Source organism: Euprymna scolopes, chromosome 7 (genome assembly GCF_053919585.1).
Source record: "Euprymna scolopes isolate OS-2025 chromosome 7, ASM5391958v1, whole genome shotgun sequence".
In the NCBI taxonomy this organism is placed as follows: domain Eukaryota; kingdom Metazoa; phylum Mollusca; class Cephalopoda; order Sepiida; family Sepiolidae; genus Euprymna; species Euprymna scolopes.
Genome location: NC_136488.1, coordinates 170,871,633 through 170,889,999, shown reverse-complemented (window position 1 = coordinate 170,889,999; position 18,367 = coordinate 170,871,633). Strand labels below are relative to the sequence as shown.

Genomic DNA, 18,367 nt, shown 5'->3' with positions numbered 1-18,367 from the left:
GATATCTTATGATACAACTTCTGATTTTCAGTATTTTCATTCCAAGAACTGCAGGATAACTAAATTGGCCCTTGATGATTGCCAACCCCTAAAATGCAGTGTGTCATGGTTTTTCCTCTCCATCATTTTATTGTTGTATTGTTGAGTCTAGTATAAGGTGATTGCCAAGCGAATTAGTTTACAATTTGCATTCATTAAAAAATCTAACACAAATACAAAAATTTTGTAAAAACTTGTTCAACACAAGCTTTGTTCATGGAATCTACATTTTGGTTTTGACACAGATAAAGAGTGGGGAAAATGTTTGACAGTGGTTTCAGCTAGACGGGTGTTCCTTGTGAAAGATTGGCGAGAGAGGACCAGATATTAGAGCTCAGACGACCACTTGCCATGGAAATAACGATAAAACAAAGACGGGCTCGCAACGTCTCTTCTGTGGGAGAGAGGTTGCAGGGAAGAGAGAAGGGCATCCTCCACTAAACCACAAAGCCTATTTTGTACTCTGTCAAGGCAGGATAGGCTGTTTTTAGCAGCTCCTGCTCAGATGTGGCAACAGTACTCCATCCTTGGACGTACTTGGCTTTTATAAAGAGAATTGCATCAGTAGTAAGATATCTTCTGGAGCGGTAGAACGATCCTACCATTTTCTAGCGACCTTGGCAATAGACTTGATGTACGTGTTCCATTTCATGTCAGGAGTAAAGGTTAAGCCCAGAAGTTTATCAAAACATGAAGCTTCCCCTAGTCGAGAGCCATCCATTTCAATTGATGCCAGATGGGGATCAGAGCGTTGATGATAGGATGATGATAGGAGCTTGGTTTTAGATGCATTAAAAGTAACCAGCCACCTCTTCCCCCACTGTACCACGAGCTCGAGATCAGAGGAGAGAGAATCAAAGAAAACCATTTATAGCATTTGATATGTTGCCATAGATGGTCGTGATATCAGCATAGATGTCAACGAATGATTTAAGTATGTGTTTTGGGAGATCATTGATGTAGATCAGGAATAGAGTTGGGCCCAGAATGGACCCCTGAGGGACTCCAGCATTAATACTGAGGGCGTCTGATTTCTGCCCATCAATCACTACTCTTATGAGCCTTTCAGAGAGAAATGATTTAATGATCGAGAAAACATTTCCAGTTATACCATAGCTGGAAGTCTTGTGAAGTAGGCACTTATGCCATACTTTATTGAAGGCTTTTGATATGTCAAGAGTAATTGCCCTAGAGAGGAAGCCTTTCTCAAGAGATTCACTAATCCTATGAGATATAACCGTTAGCACATCTGTAAATCTGGCAGAATGGAAACCATATTGCATGTCACTAAGAAGGTTATTTCTGTTGAGGTGGTTGACTACTTCTCTACTTAATATGGATTCCAGCAACTTAATCATCACACACAGGAGAATTATTGGTCTGTACTGAGAGGGAGACAACTTATCACCTGAATTCTTGAATACAGGGCATACTAATGAGGTTTTCCAGGGTGTTGAGAAGCACTTCTCTTTAAGGCGACGCTTAAACAGTTTTGTAAGTATGGAAGCAAGTTCTGGTTGAAGCTTTTTTAACACTATAATTGGAATGCCGTCAGGGCCAGTTGCTTTACTGGAATCAAGGTTCTTGATTAGCTTAGCGACCTCATGCACAGATATTTGTATGTTGCAGAGCGTGTTGTCTTTTATACAAGGAAATACGGAGAGTTGATGGCCTTCATCGCATAGGGTAGAATTAGCTGCAAAGTTCTTGGCAAATAGTTTGGCCTTGTTTGATGCTGACAAGATGACCTCAGCAAAAACAATATTGTGTACTTGTCATGTCAAAAATAGTAATATATCCAAAAATGATGAAAGCTCATTGAGTAGAACAACTGATATTGTTTTTAGTAAAAAAAAAAAAAAATTCTATCGTTATAGACAATATTGCCGCCATCAAAAATATTTTTTTTAAAGTTATGTCCTCTGTGTACAGTCTCCTACAGTCTATAACGTTTACAAAACGTAATTTTACCCAATTTTCTGTAAAAATTACTTGTAACTATACATAATTTTCTACTTAATAAATTTTCATAACTTTTGGATATATTACTATTTTCGACATGACAATTAAGTATGTAATATTGGTTTTGCTTAAAACGATATATTTTTAAAAATGTATTTGTTGATTACAGCTTAACAAGCACACAGTGGAATTCTATTTTTAAAAAAAAAATTATAATTACAAAATAAAATCCATCAGAATGCATTTTTTTTTTTTTTTTAAATCAGCCTTTTTTATTTTTTTGCTAATAATTAAAAAAAAAAATCTTATAGCAAAGCATCATATTGAATGTTTAGAATTTTATTTTTTGCAAGAGTCATCAAAGGCCACTGAAAGACAAGTGTTAATGAGTGTAAGATGGCATAGTGATCGTTATTGGTGTGAATTTGGTTGAATTTGATTATTTAAGGTGGGGGGGGGTACACAAGAATACAAGAATTTGTCTACATTTGACTTGAAGACGATCATGTTGCAGTCAGATGGAAAGCAGGCTAGCAGAACAGTTTCACAGGCGAGCAGCTATAGGAAAGAAGTTTTGTTTGTGGAATTTGCATTCAGATTTTATATCAAGCAATTTTATCAATGGTAATTGCATAAACATTACCATAATTCAAAAAAAAAAAAAAAAAATTGTAAAAACAAAACATGGGAGGAGGAGGAGGATATAAAATTGTTCAGAATTTCTTGGATGAGGATTGATAAGAATTGTTGACATTATTAAAAGATACAGTCTGAAATTCTGTATAAATTCCTGTCTTCTGCATGAATATTGAAAAGATTAACTGAAAAGGGATTTAAAGAAAATGATTAAAAAAAAAAATGAGTGTAAGGGAAATAACTCTTACTAATACGTTAAACAACTTTTTCATCTTAATGTTTATAATGTAAACTTGTTTCCCTACAAGTAATTTCTTAAAAACGAGTCTTCTTTTGGTGTATATATATATATATATATATATATATTTTTTTTTTTTTTAAAGAAATTTACCAAAACCCTCCAATGTATAAAACTCAATAAATGTTAAAATCCATTCATAAACAACTTATATAAAACGAATACAAAATGGCTGATTATCTATGAATAAAAATATTTTGGTGCTTCGTTTTTTTTTTGTTTTTTTTTTTTAATGTCGTTTTAAGCAAAAACAACATTACTTACTTAACTGTCATGTCGAATAGTAATATATCCAAAAATTACGAAATTTCATTGAGTAGTACAGCTGCTATTGTTTTTTACTAAAAAAAAATGTCCATTACTATTGTCTTTAAAAAATGTTTATTGTCTTAAAAGAAAAAGTCAGCTGTTAAAGTGTCAAAAAGAGAAATATTCAATCCTCAATATGTTTACATCTAGAGAAAATGCAATTTTCCCCAATTTTTTGTAAAAATTACATTCAACTATAATTTTCTACTCAATAAATTTTCGTAATTTTTGGATATATTTTTTCGACGTGACAAGCAGTGTTTTTGCTTAGAACCACATATTTTTCAAAAATCGATTTGTTGACTCTATCTTAACAAGCACTGAAATATATTTTTGAATTTGAAAACATTGAGCATTTTTTTTCTGGAAGTAATCCGATAAACTTCTAACAACCAACATGCGTGAAAGATGGTGCGAATTTTGTGCATCAAAAACATGTCATTGCTACAAATTCAAATTTTTTTGTTAATATTTTAAAATATTTTCTCATATTTTGATTATTTTTTTCTCCTCCAATCATAATAAAGTGGCATTCATCAATATTTTTTCGATGAGAATTTAATGCTTTTTTGTGTTTTCGTTCAGGTGAGAGCACTCTATGATTTTGAAGCCGCGGAAGACAATGAACTGAATTTTAAAGCAGGAGAAATCATCAGCGTACAGGATGATTCGTGAGTTTTTCTTTTCAACGATTTTTTTCGTTTCTGAATTTTTGAGATGACGATTATTTGGAGTTCTTCGGACTATTTTTCTCATCTTGAGTGTCAGTTTTGACAATTTTTTGATTGATGTAACCTCAGACTTTCTAATAATAATTTGTTTTTGCGTTATTTTCATGACAAGTGCTCGTCTCAGCTTCAATCTCTGCCCCCCCCCCCCTTGCCAATCTTTCACGAAAAACACCCGTCTAGCTGAAACCACTGTCAAAAATTTTCCCCATTCTTTATCTGTGCCTAAATCAAAACATAAATTCCATGAACAAAGCTTCTTTCTTAGAAGTGCATGCCTGTGGAACTCTCTTCCGTTTGCCTGTTTCCCACCTGACTACAACTTGGATGTCTTCAAGTCCAACATAAACAAATTCCTAATAAACCGCCTCCTTAAGTAATGACACTTTATCAAATCTCCATTACTAATGATTACTATAATCTTATCCTTTTGATTACTGTACACGCAATAACCCTTATCCCTGAGTGGGTTCCAGGCCTTGATAAGTGGTGACTACCATGTAAAAAAAAAAAAAAAAAAAAAAAAAGGTTGTAACAAATGTCGATATTTACATCTAGAAATGATATAGGTTTAAAACTCTTAAAATTCGTACTAGAATTGTCCATTAGAGTACTTGGAAAAGTTCAGTTGCAAAAGGGTTGAAGGTTCAATCAAATTGTATGGGCAACCGGAAATAGAATTTAGAATTACTTAGGATTTCTACCCAGTCGTGGCTAATGTAACAAGAGCATACAATCCCCGTAAATTAAATAAAATGTTTTGTTTGAAATTCGGTGCAGATTCCCAAGTTCAACAAGGAGGTCGGAGGTTACTTCAAACAAAATGTTGTGAAAAGGACGTTCAAAAATGAAAACGGTAGTACGAAGAATCTAATAAAAAAAAAAAAGATATTTTGGTTTCAATCATTTTCACACGATAATTTCTGCCTAGAAAAAGAATTTATTAGTTTTTAAATTTATTTTATGCAGCATGTTTTTCTTGAAAGCAAAAAATTGGAAGTCAGAATATCAAATCGTTCAAAGGTGATTAATTTTCGTGAATTTGATGGATGGTGATTTTAAATGTGCAAAATTTAACCTTATTTTAACTTTACTATAGTCATTTTTTTATCATTGGTATTGTGCTAATTTGGAAAAAAAAAAAAAATGAGATTCTACTGTTTTAAGGCGATTACATGTAAACGAGCTGAAAAAGTAGGGAAAAAAATTTAGAGTGGGGGATCATTTTTGCATCTAAACTGAATATAAAACAATCCCCCACTTTGGATGATGATGATCCAGATAGCATTTTTCAAGTCTTTTTTTACTGCTTATATTTTCTCCGCCTAAAACAGAATCTCGTTTTTATTTTTTAGGCAAATTAGCAAAGTGTTGGCAGATAATTAGTATGATAGATGTTAACCTTTTTGAAACAAGTTATTCAATGAATCCTGTTATTGTTCTTTCAGAGATCCAAATTGGTGGAAAGGTTTTAGTCATCGAGGAGAAGGTCTTTTTCCTGCCAATTTTGTGACAGCGGATTTGACTGCAGAACCAGAAGAAAGTATGTTTTATATACAAGTTATTTTGTTGTCAAAAACAAAACAAAAAATTTTATTTGCTTCTTGATTTTATACTTGAGTTACATAAGTTAATTATAACTTAATCCAAATTATGTTGGATATATTTTAAAAGTTGGGTCTAAATAGAATTTTAGCTGACAAATCAAACTTTGATTTTGACAAGCCTATTTTTATTTATTGTTGTTGTGCCATGTTATTGATTTGGTGTTTAAATGCTGATGAAAAAAATGAATAGTGTGCAAATTGCATATAGAGGGGGAGGGAATAATATCAGGTGTAGTTTAGATAAATTTTGGAAAGCGTGCAGATTTTAAAACCATAGTCTCTCAGCAGCTAACAACTGATGAAGACAGTTTTGTTGTGTTTCAGCTATTCTGAGTGTGAAAAAATGCTCCTCTGCTTCCCCCCAAAAAAATAAATACAGGAAAATCTTTATGATGTACATATCAGTGATGGAAAGAAAATATTGGATACCAAAAATCACATGAATATTAAGTTTTTTATGTTTTAAATTTATTACATTAAGTAACTTTATTTTTCTAAAGAAAAGCATTTTTAATCAATTAATGGGAATTCATAGGCATTACGATGATCTACAAGGCTGAAGAGTTATTTTAATGTGAGGTAATTTTTTTTTTTTTTCCATGTTAAGAATGGCTTGTTAAAATCTTACAAAAGTTTGAATTGCAATTATCTCTCTTGTCCTTTAAAATATTTGCAAAATGGTATAGAGATCGTTTGGCCATAAAATTTGATTTTCTTTTTCCAAAATAAAACTATTGGATCAATTTAAATTTTTCGTGTGCACTATTTTTTCCGTCACAGGTATGTACACAAATATTTTTTTTCATCACATGTATGTACACAATTTTTTTTTTTTTTTTTTTTTTTTCAAAGGGGAGTTATGTAGTTGCACTGTTAATAATTCTGTCATTTGACACCTATATTATTATTATATAATAGCTACTCTAAAGCAAATTTTATTTTAATTATAACTAAAATAAAAAAATATCCATATTAACACATAGATCTTTGTAAAGTATAAACAATCGTACCAAATTTGTTTTAGCTTAATTAACCATTGAATTGTCACTGTTCAAACCTGATCGTAAATTGTTTGCTTTTGGTCCAGAAGCCAATTTTCGCAACTTCAATTAAATATCACGAATCACTGGTTTGTGATATTTAATTGTACTATATTTTTAACTATTTGCATTCACTTTTTGAAAATTTGGTTCTGTAAAAAATTGTCTGATTGTATTTTATGTCTATTTTTTTAATTGTGTCTTATTGTCTAATTTTGTATTTTTAAGCTAAAGAAAAAAAAGGGGTTCAATTCAGTGACGAAGTCGATGTGAAAGTTATGGAGTCATTGAACGAGGAAGTGGAGATTGATGAGGTAAGTCAGCAGATGTTAATAGTGAATTTAAAAAATTTGATCAGTTTTTTTTTTTTTTTTTTTTTTTAAGTTACAAAAACTACCTCCCATCTATTAAGGTCCTGGATATGACCTTAAACTATATCCGATGGTGAGGCCCCAGCTTGTGGGCTTTGGGGAGTGTGGAGCCACCCTTGAATTGCCATTGCTCCCAGGTCCACTCTGACCCGAAGTGGTAGTACCTGTTAGGGTTCCAACTATGGGTTAAATAGAAACCGAATTGAAAACAACAAATATATTCTATTAAAAAATTTTTTCTTCAAAATCTTTGGATTCGGCATTAAATAACCCGAAAAGGGTTGATATGCCGTAAAACAAAACCAACCAACCCATCTATTAAATCTCATTCCAAATCTTTCTTTTTAAATGGATAACTTGCATTACGTCGCTTGAATATAAATTGATTGTATCATATAGAATATACAGTCCGCAGATAATAAATAAATTGTAATTTAAAAAACTAATAGTGTGATACGATTGATGCCCCCTCCCCAAGTGTTAGTAAGTAACAAAAAAAAAACAAATGTTTATCAGCAGAACAATGGATAGGAAGTTGTTCAAAAAGGAACACAAAAGAATGTTAAAATAGGATTGTTAATCAAGGTGTTCCGATAACAAGGATCTATCAGGATATTTTTAGAAGTTGCAATGAGTTTTGTGACAGTTCACAACAGTTGTGGGCAGTTTGTGGACCATCTTATTTTTGTGATGGTTGACAACAGTTTAGGTGAGTTTCCAGAAGGCAGATCATGGCTTGGATTAAATTGAAGCGAGATGACGGCAGCTGGTGACAAGGAGGCCTCAACAGATCATGTAGATGTGGATCTTAGGATTCAGCGGATCAATCGTTATGACGACCTCCTAGAGTGCAACTGATATTTGCAGAATGTGTCGGTTTGTTTCCTTTTGTTTCTATAGGGAAATTATAACTTGGATAGCATGTGTGTGCTTTGTAGGGTTCGATCGCTTGACAAGAAGAAAAAAAGAAAGAAAAAAATGCCAACTCTTAGTTGCTTTTATACTTGACAATCACGCGTGGATAATGCAGACGCTCAGTGTTTTCATGCAAATGAAACTATACCAGACGCATAAGGAACCATGGAGAGAACGGGAGGCTGAGCTGGAAGAAAGTGTGTTACGAAGACGGACATTTGTGATAGGCTGTTTAAGATGATTAGAAAAAACATGGACAGAAAAAATATAAACTTTATTGAAACTGATTTTCAAATTAGTTTCTTTAGTATCATTTTTTGATTGGTGAGCGAGCAACACTTGGTTATAACGATAGTTTCTATTGAAATTATGTCCTTTGAACATATTTTATGAAAGATTTTCGTAATGTATAATTTTTTATAAATCACATTTATTAGTTGCTATGAATATAGGCAACACTATTGTGTGTGTGTTTTTGCCTACATTTGTATATATATTGTCCTAGCAGGCCAGCTATAGTTTTGCTGCTTCTATTGTCTGCCCCGTTTGGCCTTGCCAGGCCACTAATATTGCTTCTGTTATCTCCACTGTGGCCTTGCCAGGCCACTAATGTATATATAAATTTTTTTTTTCATCCTTTCTTTCCTTTTCTCCATCATATCATTCCTGGCCTTAGTTTTGTATAATGTTGGCTTTTTCTCCTCTTCTGATGAGAAGCATTTGGCTGTTAAATGCCATAGCCCAAAGAATCTATATACTTATTCCATTTCATGTTACCTGAAAATGTTAGGTTGTTGAATTTAAATGTTGGCCTCTCATGAATGCCGCTATTGACCATGACAATCGGTAATCTGAAAGGTTTCTTATCTTTGTTAAAGGAAAGCAGCTTTGTCTTGGTAGCATTAGATCTGGCCATCCATTTTACTATAGACTGGAGGTCAAATTTCCAAAGTTTCAGCTGTTGCCCTGTGCGCGTGTGTGTGTGAACATTCGATTTGCCCTCATGATGTTATCAGTAAATGCACTCATCTCAGATGCGATTGTATTGAAAGTGTTATTTATGAAATTCAAAAATAATATAAGTATCGACTTATGAGGCAAAGTTGTTTTTGATATGTTTAGATTGGCAGCCATCGAGAACAACCTGGATCTTTTGTTTGGCTAAGAAAGATTCAATTATACTGAACAATTGTCCAGTATAATTGAATAAATTTGGATTTTTTTTTTTTTTTCCTGAGAAAACTTTCATGCCAGATGTTGTCAAATGCTTTGAATATATTTAGCACTACCACTTTAGTTTCATCTAACTTCTACGATGTATTTTAGTAATGTATGTTCAACAATGACCATTAGAACAAAATGACCTAAATTCATACGGTTGATCAACGAGAAGTTCAGTATTTTCAAGATGAACTTTTGTTGTATCGATTAACAATTCAAAGATTTTAGCAACAAGTTAAAAAAAAAAAGATTTGATTTGAAATGATTTTTTTTATACAAACATAATTTGAGAATTGAGGAATATTTTTGCATGTATTTTGTATGATTAAAATAGATATGAAAAAACTGTTAATGACATCAGCTTTAATACAATAATAGACAGTCATAATATAATTGTTTTTTTTTCTGTTAATCAGGCTAAAATTGACCAAGTGCTCACCCTGATACAGAATGCAGATCCAACTGGAGAAAGCCAACCTGACCCGCCAGAATTGTTGCCTCAAGAAGGTATTGACTCATATCTACGTGGTTAAATATTAATTGATGAAATTGTCAGAAAATAATTGACATTATGTTTGCTTGTTTTTTTTGTTTTTTTCACCTTTTTTTTCACCTTTTTTTTTTTCACCTTTTTTTTTTCACCTTTTTTTTTTCACCTTTTTTTTTTCACCTTTTTTTTTTTCACCTTTTTTTTTCACCTTTTTTTTTTTTTCACCTTTTTTTTTTTCACCTTTTTTTTTTTCACCTTTTTTTTTTCACCTTTTTTTTCACCTTTTTTTTCACCTTTTTTTTCATCTTTTTTTTCACCTTTTTTTTTCACCTTTTTTTTTCACCTTTTTTTTTTCACCTTTTTTTTTTTCATCCTTTTTTTTCACCCTTTTTTTACCCTTTTTTTCACCCTTTTTTTACCCTTTTTTTCATCCTTTTTTTTCATCCTTTTTTTTCACCTTTTTTTTTTCACCTTTTTTTTTTCACCTTTTTTTTTCACCTTTTTTTTCACCTTTTCTTTTCACCTTTTTTTTCACCTTTTTTTTTTCACCTTTTTTTTTTCACCTTTTTTTTTTCACCTTTTTTTTCACCTTTTTTTTCACCTTTTTTTTTTTCATCTTTTTTTTCACCTTTTTTTTTCACCTTTTTTTTTCATCTTTTTTTTTCATCTTTTTTTTTCACCCTTTTTTTGCCCTTTTTTTTCACCCTTTTTTTACCCTTTTTTTTCACCCTTTTTTTACCCTTTTTTTTCACCCTTTTTTTTCACCCTTTTTTTTTCACCCTTTTTTTTCACTCTTTTTTTTCACCTTTTTTTTTTCACCTTTTTTTTTTCACCTTTTTTTTTCACTTTTTTTTTTTCACCTTTTTTTTTCACCTTTTTTTTCACCTTTTTTTTTCACCTTTTTTTTTTCACCTTTTTTTTTCACCTTTTTTTTTCACCTTTTTTTTTTCACCTTTTTTTTTTCACCTTTTTTTTTTCACCTTTTTTTTTTCACCTTTTTTTCACCTTTTTTTTTTCATCCTTTTTTTTCACCCTTTTTTTACCCTTTTTTTTCATCCTTTTTTTCACCCTTTTTTTCACCTTTTTTTTTCACCTTTTTTTTTTTTCACCTTTTTTTTTTTTCACTTTTTTTTCACCTTTTTTTTTTCACCTTTTTTTTTTTCACCTTTTTTTTTTCACCTTTTTTTTCACCTTTTTTTTCACCTTTTTTTTCATTTTTTTCACCTTTTTTTTTCACCTTTTTTTTTTCATCCTTTTTTTTCACCCTTTTTTTTCACCCTTTTTTTACCCTTTTTTTTCATCCTTTTTTTTCATCCTTTTTTTTCACCTTTTTTTTTCACCTTTTTTTTTTTCACCTTTTTTTTTTCACCTTTTTTTTTTTCACCTTTCTTTTCACCTTTTTTTTTCACCTTTTTTTTTCACCTTTTTTTTTCACCTTTTTTTTTCACCTTTTTTTTTTCACCTTTTTTTTTCATCTTTTTTTTCACCTTTTTTTTTCACCTTTTTTTTCACCTTTTTTTTTTCATCTTTTTTTTCACCTTTTTTTTTTCATCTTTTTTTTCACCTTTTTTTTTTCATCTTTTTTTTCACCTTTTTTTTCACCTTTTTTTTTCATCTTTTTTTTTCACCCTTTTTTTACCCTTTTTTTTCACCCTTTTTTTTTCACCCTTTTTTTCACCCTTTTTTTTCACCCTTTTTTTTCACCCTTTTTTTTCACCCCTTTTTTTTCACCCTTTTTTTTTCACCCTTTTTTTTCACCCTTTTTTTTCACCCTTTTTTTTCACCTTTTTTTTTTCACCTTTTTTTTTTCACCTTTTTTTTTCACCTTTTTTTTTTTCACCTTTTTTTTTTTCACCTTTTTTTTTTTCACCTTTTTTTTTTTCACCTTTTTTTTTCACCTTTTTTTTTCACCTTTTTTTTCACCTTTTTTTTTTCACCTTTTTTTTTCACCTTTTTTTTTTCACTTTTTTTTTTCACCCCTTTTTTTTTTTTTTTTTTGTTTTTTTCACCATTCTTTAAAAATTATATTTTTCTAACTTTATACGGTACAATAACATTGACACACTGGTTCTTGTCAGATCACTGAAGTTAAGCAATGTTGAGCCTGGCCAGTACCAGATGGGTTACCATTTGTGAAAGCGAGGCGCTACATGTACCACGAGGTAAAATATCAGGTTGAGAAACTGGCGTGGTCTATCCTTCTCTTGAGGGTAGATGGGACTCTCTTAAACCGTGGTAGGTACCCCATCTACTGATGGTGTCACAATAAAAAATACCCTTGATAGCCCTAGCAAAGCATCAAATATTCAGTTACCGACAAGATTTGAATTACACTACGAACTTGTGTAGTGAGTTCAATCTCGGCTACGGCTGTGCTGGACGGATAACTTTGTTCAATTTTATTAACTTTGATCACAGCTAACTCACTAATTTCTATTGACTTTATCAACGCACATTTTAAACATACATAACATACATTGTTGTCGGCAGATTATATCTCATCAATCTGATATTTTAATCATTTCGTTTATCTACAAATCGTAACAATGTCTTCTCTTGAATTTCATTTTTTTTTTTTTTTTTTTTTTTTTTTTTTTCAGAACAATGCAAAGTGATGGGACCACTCATAGATGCAGAACTCGAACGAATTGACAGGTGAGTTTCTTTTTTTTTTTTATTTAGACCGACAATTCATCCAGTCATCCAAAAAGTTAAACATCATTTATATCGAAGTTTGTGCCACTTTTTAGCCACAAGTTTTTACCATTACAGTAACATATGTAAGGCGGTTGTTTCCACAAGGATTTTTTTTTTTTTTTTTTTTTTTTACAGTGATCACCACTTATCAAGGCCCGGAAGCCACTCAGGGATAAGGGTTATTGCAAGTACAGTACGTTAGTGTGGAGATTTGATGAAGTGTTTACTTAAGGGGGCGGTTCATTAGGAATTTGTTAACGTTGGATTTGAAGACATCCAAGTTGTAGTCCGGTAGGAAGCAAGCAGACGGAACAGAGTTCCACAGGCGTGCAGTTCTAAGAAAGAAGCTTTGTTCATGGAATCCGCGTTTTGATTTAGGCACAGATATAGAGTGGGGGAAATTTTTGACAGTGGATTCAGCTAGACGGGTGTTTTTCGTGAAAGATTGTCAAGGGGGGACCAGAGATTGGAGTTCAAACGAGCACCTGCCATGGAAATAATGATAAAACAAGGATAGGCTCGCAACGTCCCTTCTGTGGGAGAGAGGTTGCAGGGTAGAGAAAAGGGCATCTCCCACTAAGCCACGAAGTCTATTTTGTACTCTGTCAAGGCAGGATAGGCTGTTTTTAGCAGCTCCTGCCCAGATATGGCAACAGTATTCCATCCTTGGACGTACTTGGCTTTTATATAGATATAGAATTGCATCAGTAGTGAGATATCTTCTGGAGCGGTAGAAGGATCCCACCATCTTTCCAGCGACCTTGGCAACAGACTTGATGTACGTGTTCCATTTCAGATCAGGAGTAAAGGTCAAACCCAGAAGCTTGTCAAAACACGGGGCCTCACCCAGACGAGAGCCATCCATCACAATTGATGCCAGATGGGGATCAGAGCGTTGATGATGTAAGGATAGGAGTTTGGTTTTGGATGCATTAAAGGTAACCAGCCACATCTCCCCCTCACTGAACCACGCGCTTGAGATCAGAGGAGAGAGAATCAGAGAGAACTTTGTCATTTACAGCCTTTGATGTGTTGCCGTAGATGGTCGTGTCATCAGCATAGATGTCAACGAATGATTTAAGTATGTGTTTAGGGAGGTCATTGATGTAGATCAGGAAGAGAGTTGGGCCCAGGATTGATCCTTGAGGGACTCCAGCATTTATATTGCAGGCCTCCGATTTTTGTCCATCTACCACTACTCTTATGAGCCTATCGGAGAGAAATGATTTAATGATTGAGAAAACATTTCCCGTTATACCGTAGCTGGAAATCTTGTGAAGTAGACCCTTATGCCATACCTTGTCAAAGGCCTTTGATATGTCAAGAGCAATTGCCCTAGAAAGGAAGCCTTTGTCAAGAGATTCACTTATCATGTGGGATATAACCATCAGCACATCTGCGGTAGATCTTGCAGAGCGGAAACCATATTGTGCGTCACTAAGAAGGTTATTCCTGCTGAGGTGGTTGACTATTTCTCTATTTAATATGGATTCCAGCAACTTACTCATAACACACAGGAGACTTATCGGTCTGTACTGAGAGGGAGATGATTTATCACCTGAATTCTTAAATACAGGGCAAACTGATGAGGTCTTCCAGTGAGTCGGAAAGCACTTCTCCTTAAGGCAGCGCTTAAATAGTTTCGTAAGTATGGGAGCAAGTTCTGGTTGAAGCTTTTTTAACACTATAATTGAGATGCCATCAGGGCCAGTTGCTTTACTGGAATCTAGGTTCTTGATTAGCTTGGCGACCTCATGCACGGATATTTGTATGTTACCTAGCTTGTTCTGTGTTATAGGAGGAAATATGGGGAGTTGATGGCCTTCGTCGCATAGGGTAGAATTAGCTGCAAAGTTCTTGGCAAATAGTTTGGCCTTGTCTGACGCTGACGAGATGACCTCTGGGCCATTGATAATGGTTGGGATAGAACACACACTTCTGTTCAGGATCCTATTTGTTATTTGCCAAAACTGGTGGGAACCAAGCCGCTGATCAGCTACCTTGGATTTAACAGACTGGGCATATAGCTCTTTTGCATTTTTTATTACTCTTTTGCAGTAGTTGCTGGCAGTCCTGAAAGCAGCTTTAGTCACAGTGCATCTATTACGTGTGTAGCTATGGAAAAAGTGATTTCTGTGCATGATAGCAGCAGCACATTCTGGGGAGAACCATAGCTGGCTGTTAGGTTTTTGTTGGAATTTTTTAGATGGTATGAATTGGTCTATGCCTAAAATTAACCATCTGGTCAGATCTGATACTATAGAGGACACTTCCTTTTTAAACATGGAGTGCAGAGGTAAATCAGATATGAATGTACGGAAGCTATCCCAGTCAGCCATACAGTACGGGGTACGTCTGGGGGCTTCTGACATTTTGTTTTTATCTTAACTGATACGACGGAGTGGTCGGAGGATCCTAGAGGAGAATGAACGGAACATGAACATAGCTCAGGGGAAGTTGAGAGAAAAAGGTCTAGGAGGCTGATTCTTCTGTAACCATTTTTACTGATAATTGATTCAAAATCATTTTTTCTCAGATATCATTCTACACACAGGTGTTGTTATTGCTGTGATCATGTCAGACTGGAGAGAATTTCAGTCGTAGTAACGGAAGGCCATCTGATGACATGTTTATCACATTAATTCTTAAATTCAACGCAGGATCTTTTAGAAAATGAATGATTTATACCGTCCACAACTTTGAATTCCAGTGAGTTGCAAAGACAAACGCCGGCACAGATAAAGTTAGAAATCATAGTTCCAAACCTATAAGTGATGCCTTTTTCGCTTCTCTGCAACCTCTTTCTCACAGAAGAGACGTTGTGAGCCTGTCTCTGCTACATCATTATTTTTATGGCAAGTACTTGTCTGAGCTCCAATCTATGATCCCTCCCCCTTGCTGAACTTTTACAAAAACTTGACTAGCTACAACCACTATTCTCTATCTGTGCCTAAATTTAAACGCAGATTTCATGAACAAAGCTTCTTTGCTAGAACTGCCCATTTGTAGAACACTGTTGCACTGGCCTGCTTCCCGGACGACTACAATATCGTCACCTTCAAGTCAAATGTATACAAGTTCTTGTTGAACCATCCCCTTATATAATCAAGTTCTACCTAACGCCATTACATTTACTACACTACCACCTTAAATTCATTAACCCTTAACCTTGAGTGGCCTTTAGGTCTTGATAATTGGTGATTCCCTTGTTAAAAAAAGATGCGTCTTATCATTCAACTTTCAGATTAGTCACAGCCATGTTCAAATAACTACAAGAAACCTTCTCTACCACCAATAGCAATGGCCAAGAACACATTGCCTGAAAGTACTTCTTTTAAACTCCTCGGCCTAACGTTTACAGGGAATATGAACTGGAATAGATACATTGAGAGCATTGCCAAGGCTGCTGCAAGGAAGGTTGGCTCCCTCTACCGTGCTAGAAAACTACTTACGCCTGCCAGTATCCTATACCTCTATAAGGCAACCATTCGCCCATGTATGGAGTACTGTTGTCACATCTGGGCTGGTGCATCTGCTGCTTGTCTCTCGCTCCTGGACAGGGTTCAAAAAAGAGTCGCAAACCTGATAGGTCCTGAACTGTCATCTGGGCTTCAACCTCTGTCCCATCGACGAGATGTTGCATCCCCTCTGCCTGTTCTACAAATACTTTAATGGTGAATGCTCTGACGAACTGCAAACACTTGTACCTCCCCGACGTAACTACCTCCGACAAACCCGACAAGCTACTAAGTCTCATCCCTTTACAGTGGAGATCCCTAGGTGCAAGAAAGCCTTTTACTCCAATAGTTTCTTCCCCAGAACTGCGGGTCTTTGGAACTCCCTTCCGGGATTCTGCTTTCCCAACTGCAATGATTGCAGAAGTTCAAGTGTAATGTTAACAAACATCTTTCTACTCTTCTCCCTTCATAATGACCCCGCTAATTAATTCCCTAATAGTAGCCCCCTGCTTCAAAGTGGCACTGTGCCTTGTTTGGGGTGAAAATTGAATAAAAAAAAAAAATAAATAAAAAAAAAAAAAAAAAAAATCCTATCAGATTTTTTTTTTTACGCTTTATTATTTATCAAAGCTAAAAACTACTCGAGGAATAAATGTTAAGATTGTCACTTATTGTGTTATGACAGCAGCAGCATTCATCCTAGACGGTTGAACCAACTTCCTCCAAAGGAGGGAGTTTCATGGAAATATCAAATTCACAAGCGATTTCCAGTCACATGTATGTTTTGATCAGGGAAGATAACAACGTTATGTTTTGCAATTCTTGCAGGGAAGTGTCAATGTCCTTCTACATACAGTACTTGGTATTCCCAAATGGTCACCCATCTTGTACTGACTGGGCTCAACATTGCTTAACTTTGGTGATCTAATGAGAACCGATTTGTCAACTTGATAATGTTGTATATATTATGAGAGGATTCAACGTCAATTTATAAAAGTTGTTCAACGCATGGCAGCATGTGAAACGAATTTTAAATTGAACGAAAATGAACAGAATTTGATTATGACGAGTCTTTAACGTTAGATTTGAGGAAGACTATGTTGTATTCTACAGAGAATTAGTCCCGTTGTAACATGTTACAGATGGAAAGCTGGTGCTACCAGATCAGGCTGCCCTGTGGCTTCCTGAGACGAAATGCACCTACATTGACGTTTTTTTTTGTTTTCTGATCTTTTTTGTAAAACTTAATTATGTTCTGCAAAACCAAAAACAAAAACAACAGCCTATTCCCCCCCCCCTTTTTATTTTATTTTTTCCTACCTTACTCCCGGTCCTGGATATGACCTTAAACTACATCCGATGGTGAGGTCCAGCTTACGGGCTTGGGGAGTGTGGAGCCACCTCTTAATTGCCATTGCTCCCAGGTCCACCCTGACCCGGAGTGGTAGTACCTGTTAGGGTCCCAACTATGGGTTAAATAGAAACAGATTTTAAAAAGGAAAAGAAACAACAAAAAAAGAAAGAAAAAGTAAAACAAATATATTCTATTAAATTATCTATTTATTTATTTATTTTTTTGCCCTGTCGGTAGGGCATGAGAACAAACCGACTGTCCCCCTGCAGAGGGTAAAAATCCCTCAATGGGGCAACCAGTTAGCCGTGGGTTGCTACCCATAAAGTCTTAGGACGTGATCCTGGTGATTGAGCGAACCTAAACCAGGATACATAGAAGTTTAGGCACCGCAACACATTACTTTGGCCCTTACTTCGATTAGACGGGCGGTCGGAGAGGCCCGATCCGACCAATCGGCCAGTCACGATACCAATACATATATACTAACTTTCGATTCCCTCACCATACCCAAAGAAGTGAAAGTCGGATATATGAAAATAAATGTAGAAATTTATATTCCAAACCCCCTCCAATGCTTCAAGTGCCAGAAGTTTGGACACCATCAAGATCGGTGCACACGATTACCAGTGTGTGGAAGATGTGGAGAAAGTGGCCCACACATTGACTGCAGAAAAGATTTCAAGTGTGCCAACTGCCTGGGAAACCATGGCGCTGGCTCTAGATATTGCGAAATATGGAAAAGAGAAAAAGAAGTGACCAAACTAAAACATATAAAGAATATATCCTACCCAGAGGCCAGGAAAATCATTGAAACTAAAACATATGCAGATGCAACAAAAAAAACTAATCCAATCAACAATCAAAATGGTCATATACATGTAACGGATACAACTGACAAGAAAATTGATGTCCTAAGCAAACTAATAAAGGAAATGAAAGAACTATTAGAAGAAATGAGGAAAATGAATAGTGCAATGTCTGCAACCAATCCAAGGATAATAAGTAAAGACACTACTGAACCACAAAAAGAAACAAAACCACAAACCATTTCTACAAAAACAACCGAACAACCATCAAACACATCACAAGCCAGAAAAGAATCAAAAATCCCCCCAGACAAAAAAAAAAACAAACAAAAACAGGAAAAGAAAGATCCCGATCTATATCTCGAACAGGGACTCCGACAGAAAATAGATTTGAGGGATTGGAGACGATGGAAGTTGAACACAATTCCAAATGATG

General features: G+C 34.5%; 1 protein-coding gene across 1 annotated transcript in view; it reads left to right on the top strand.

Moving 5' to 3' along the window:
- LOC145280143 (signal transducing adapter molecule 1-like) overlaps window positions 1-18,367 on the top strand; it is a gene marked incomplete in the record, with an annotated part of 80,184 nt that overhangs the window by 49,513 nt on the left and 12,304 nt on the right. Inside the window, 5 exon segments of the mRNA XM_080131911.1 lie at window positions 3,830-3,915; window positions 5,421-5,515; window positions 6,848-6,933; window positions 9,543-9,633; window positions 12,217-12,271. Of these exon segments, the coding sequence (XP_079988037.1) occupies window positions 3,830-3,915; window positions 5,421-5,515; window positions 6,848-6,933; window positions 9,543-9,633; window positions 12,217-12,271 (413 nt within the window).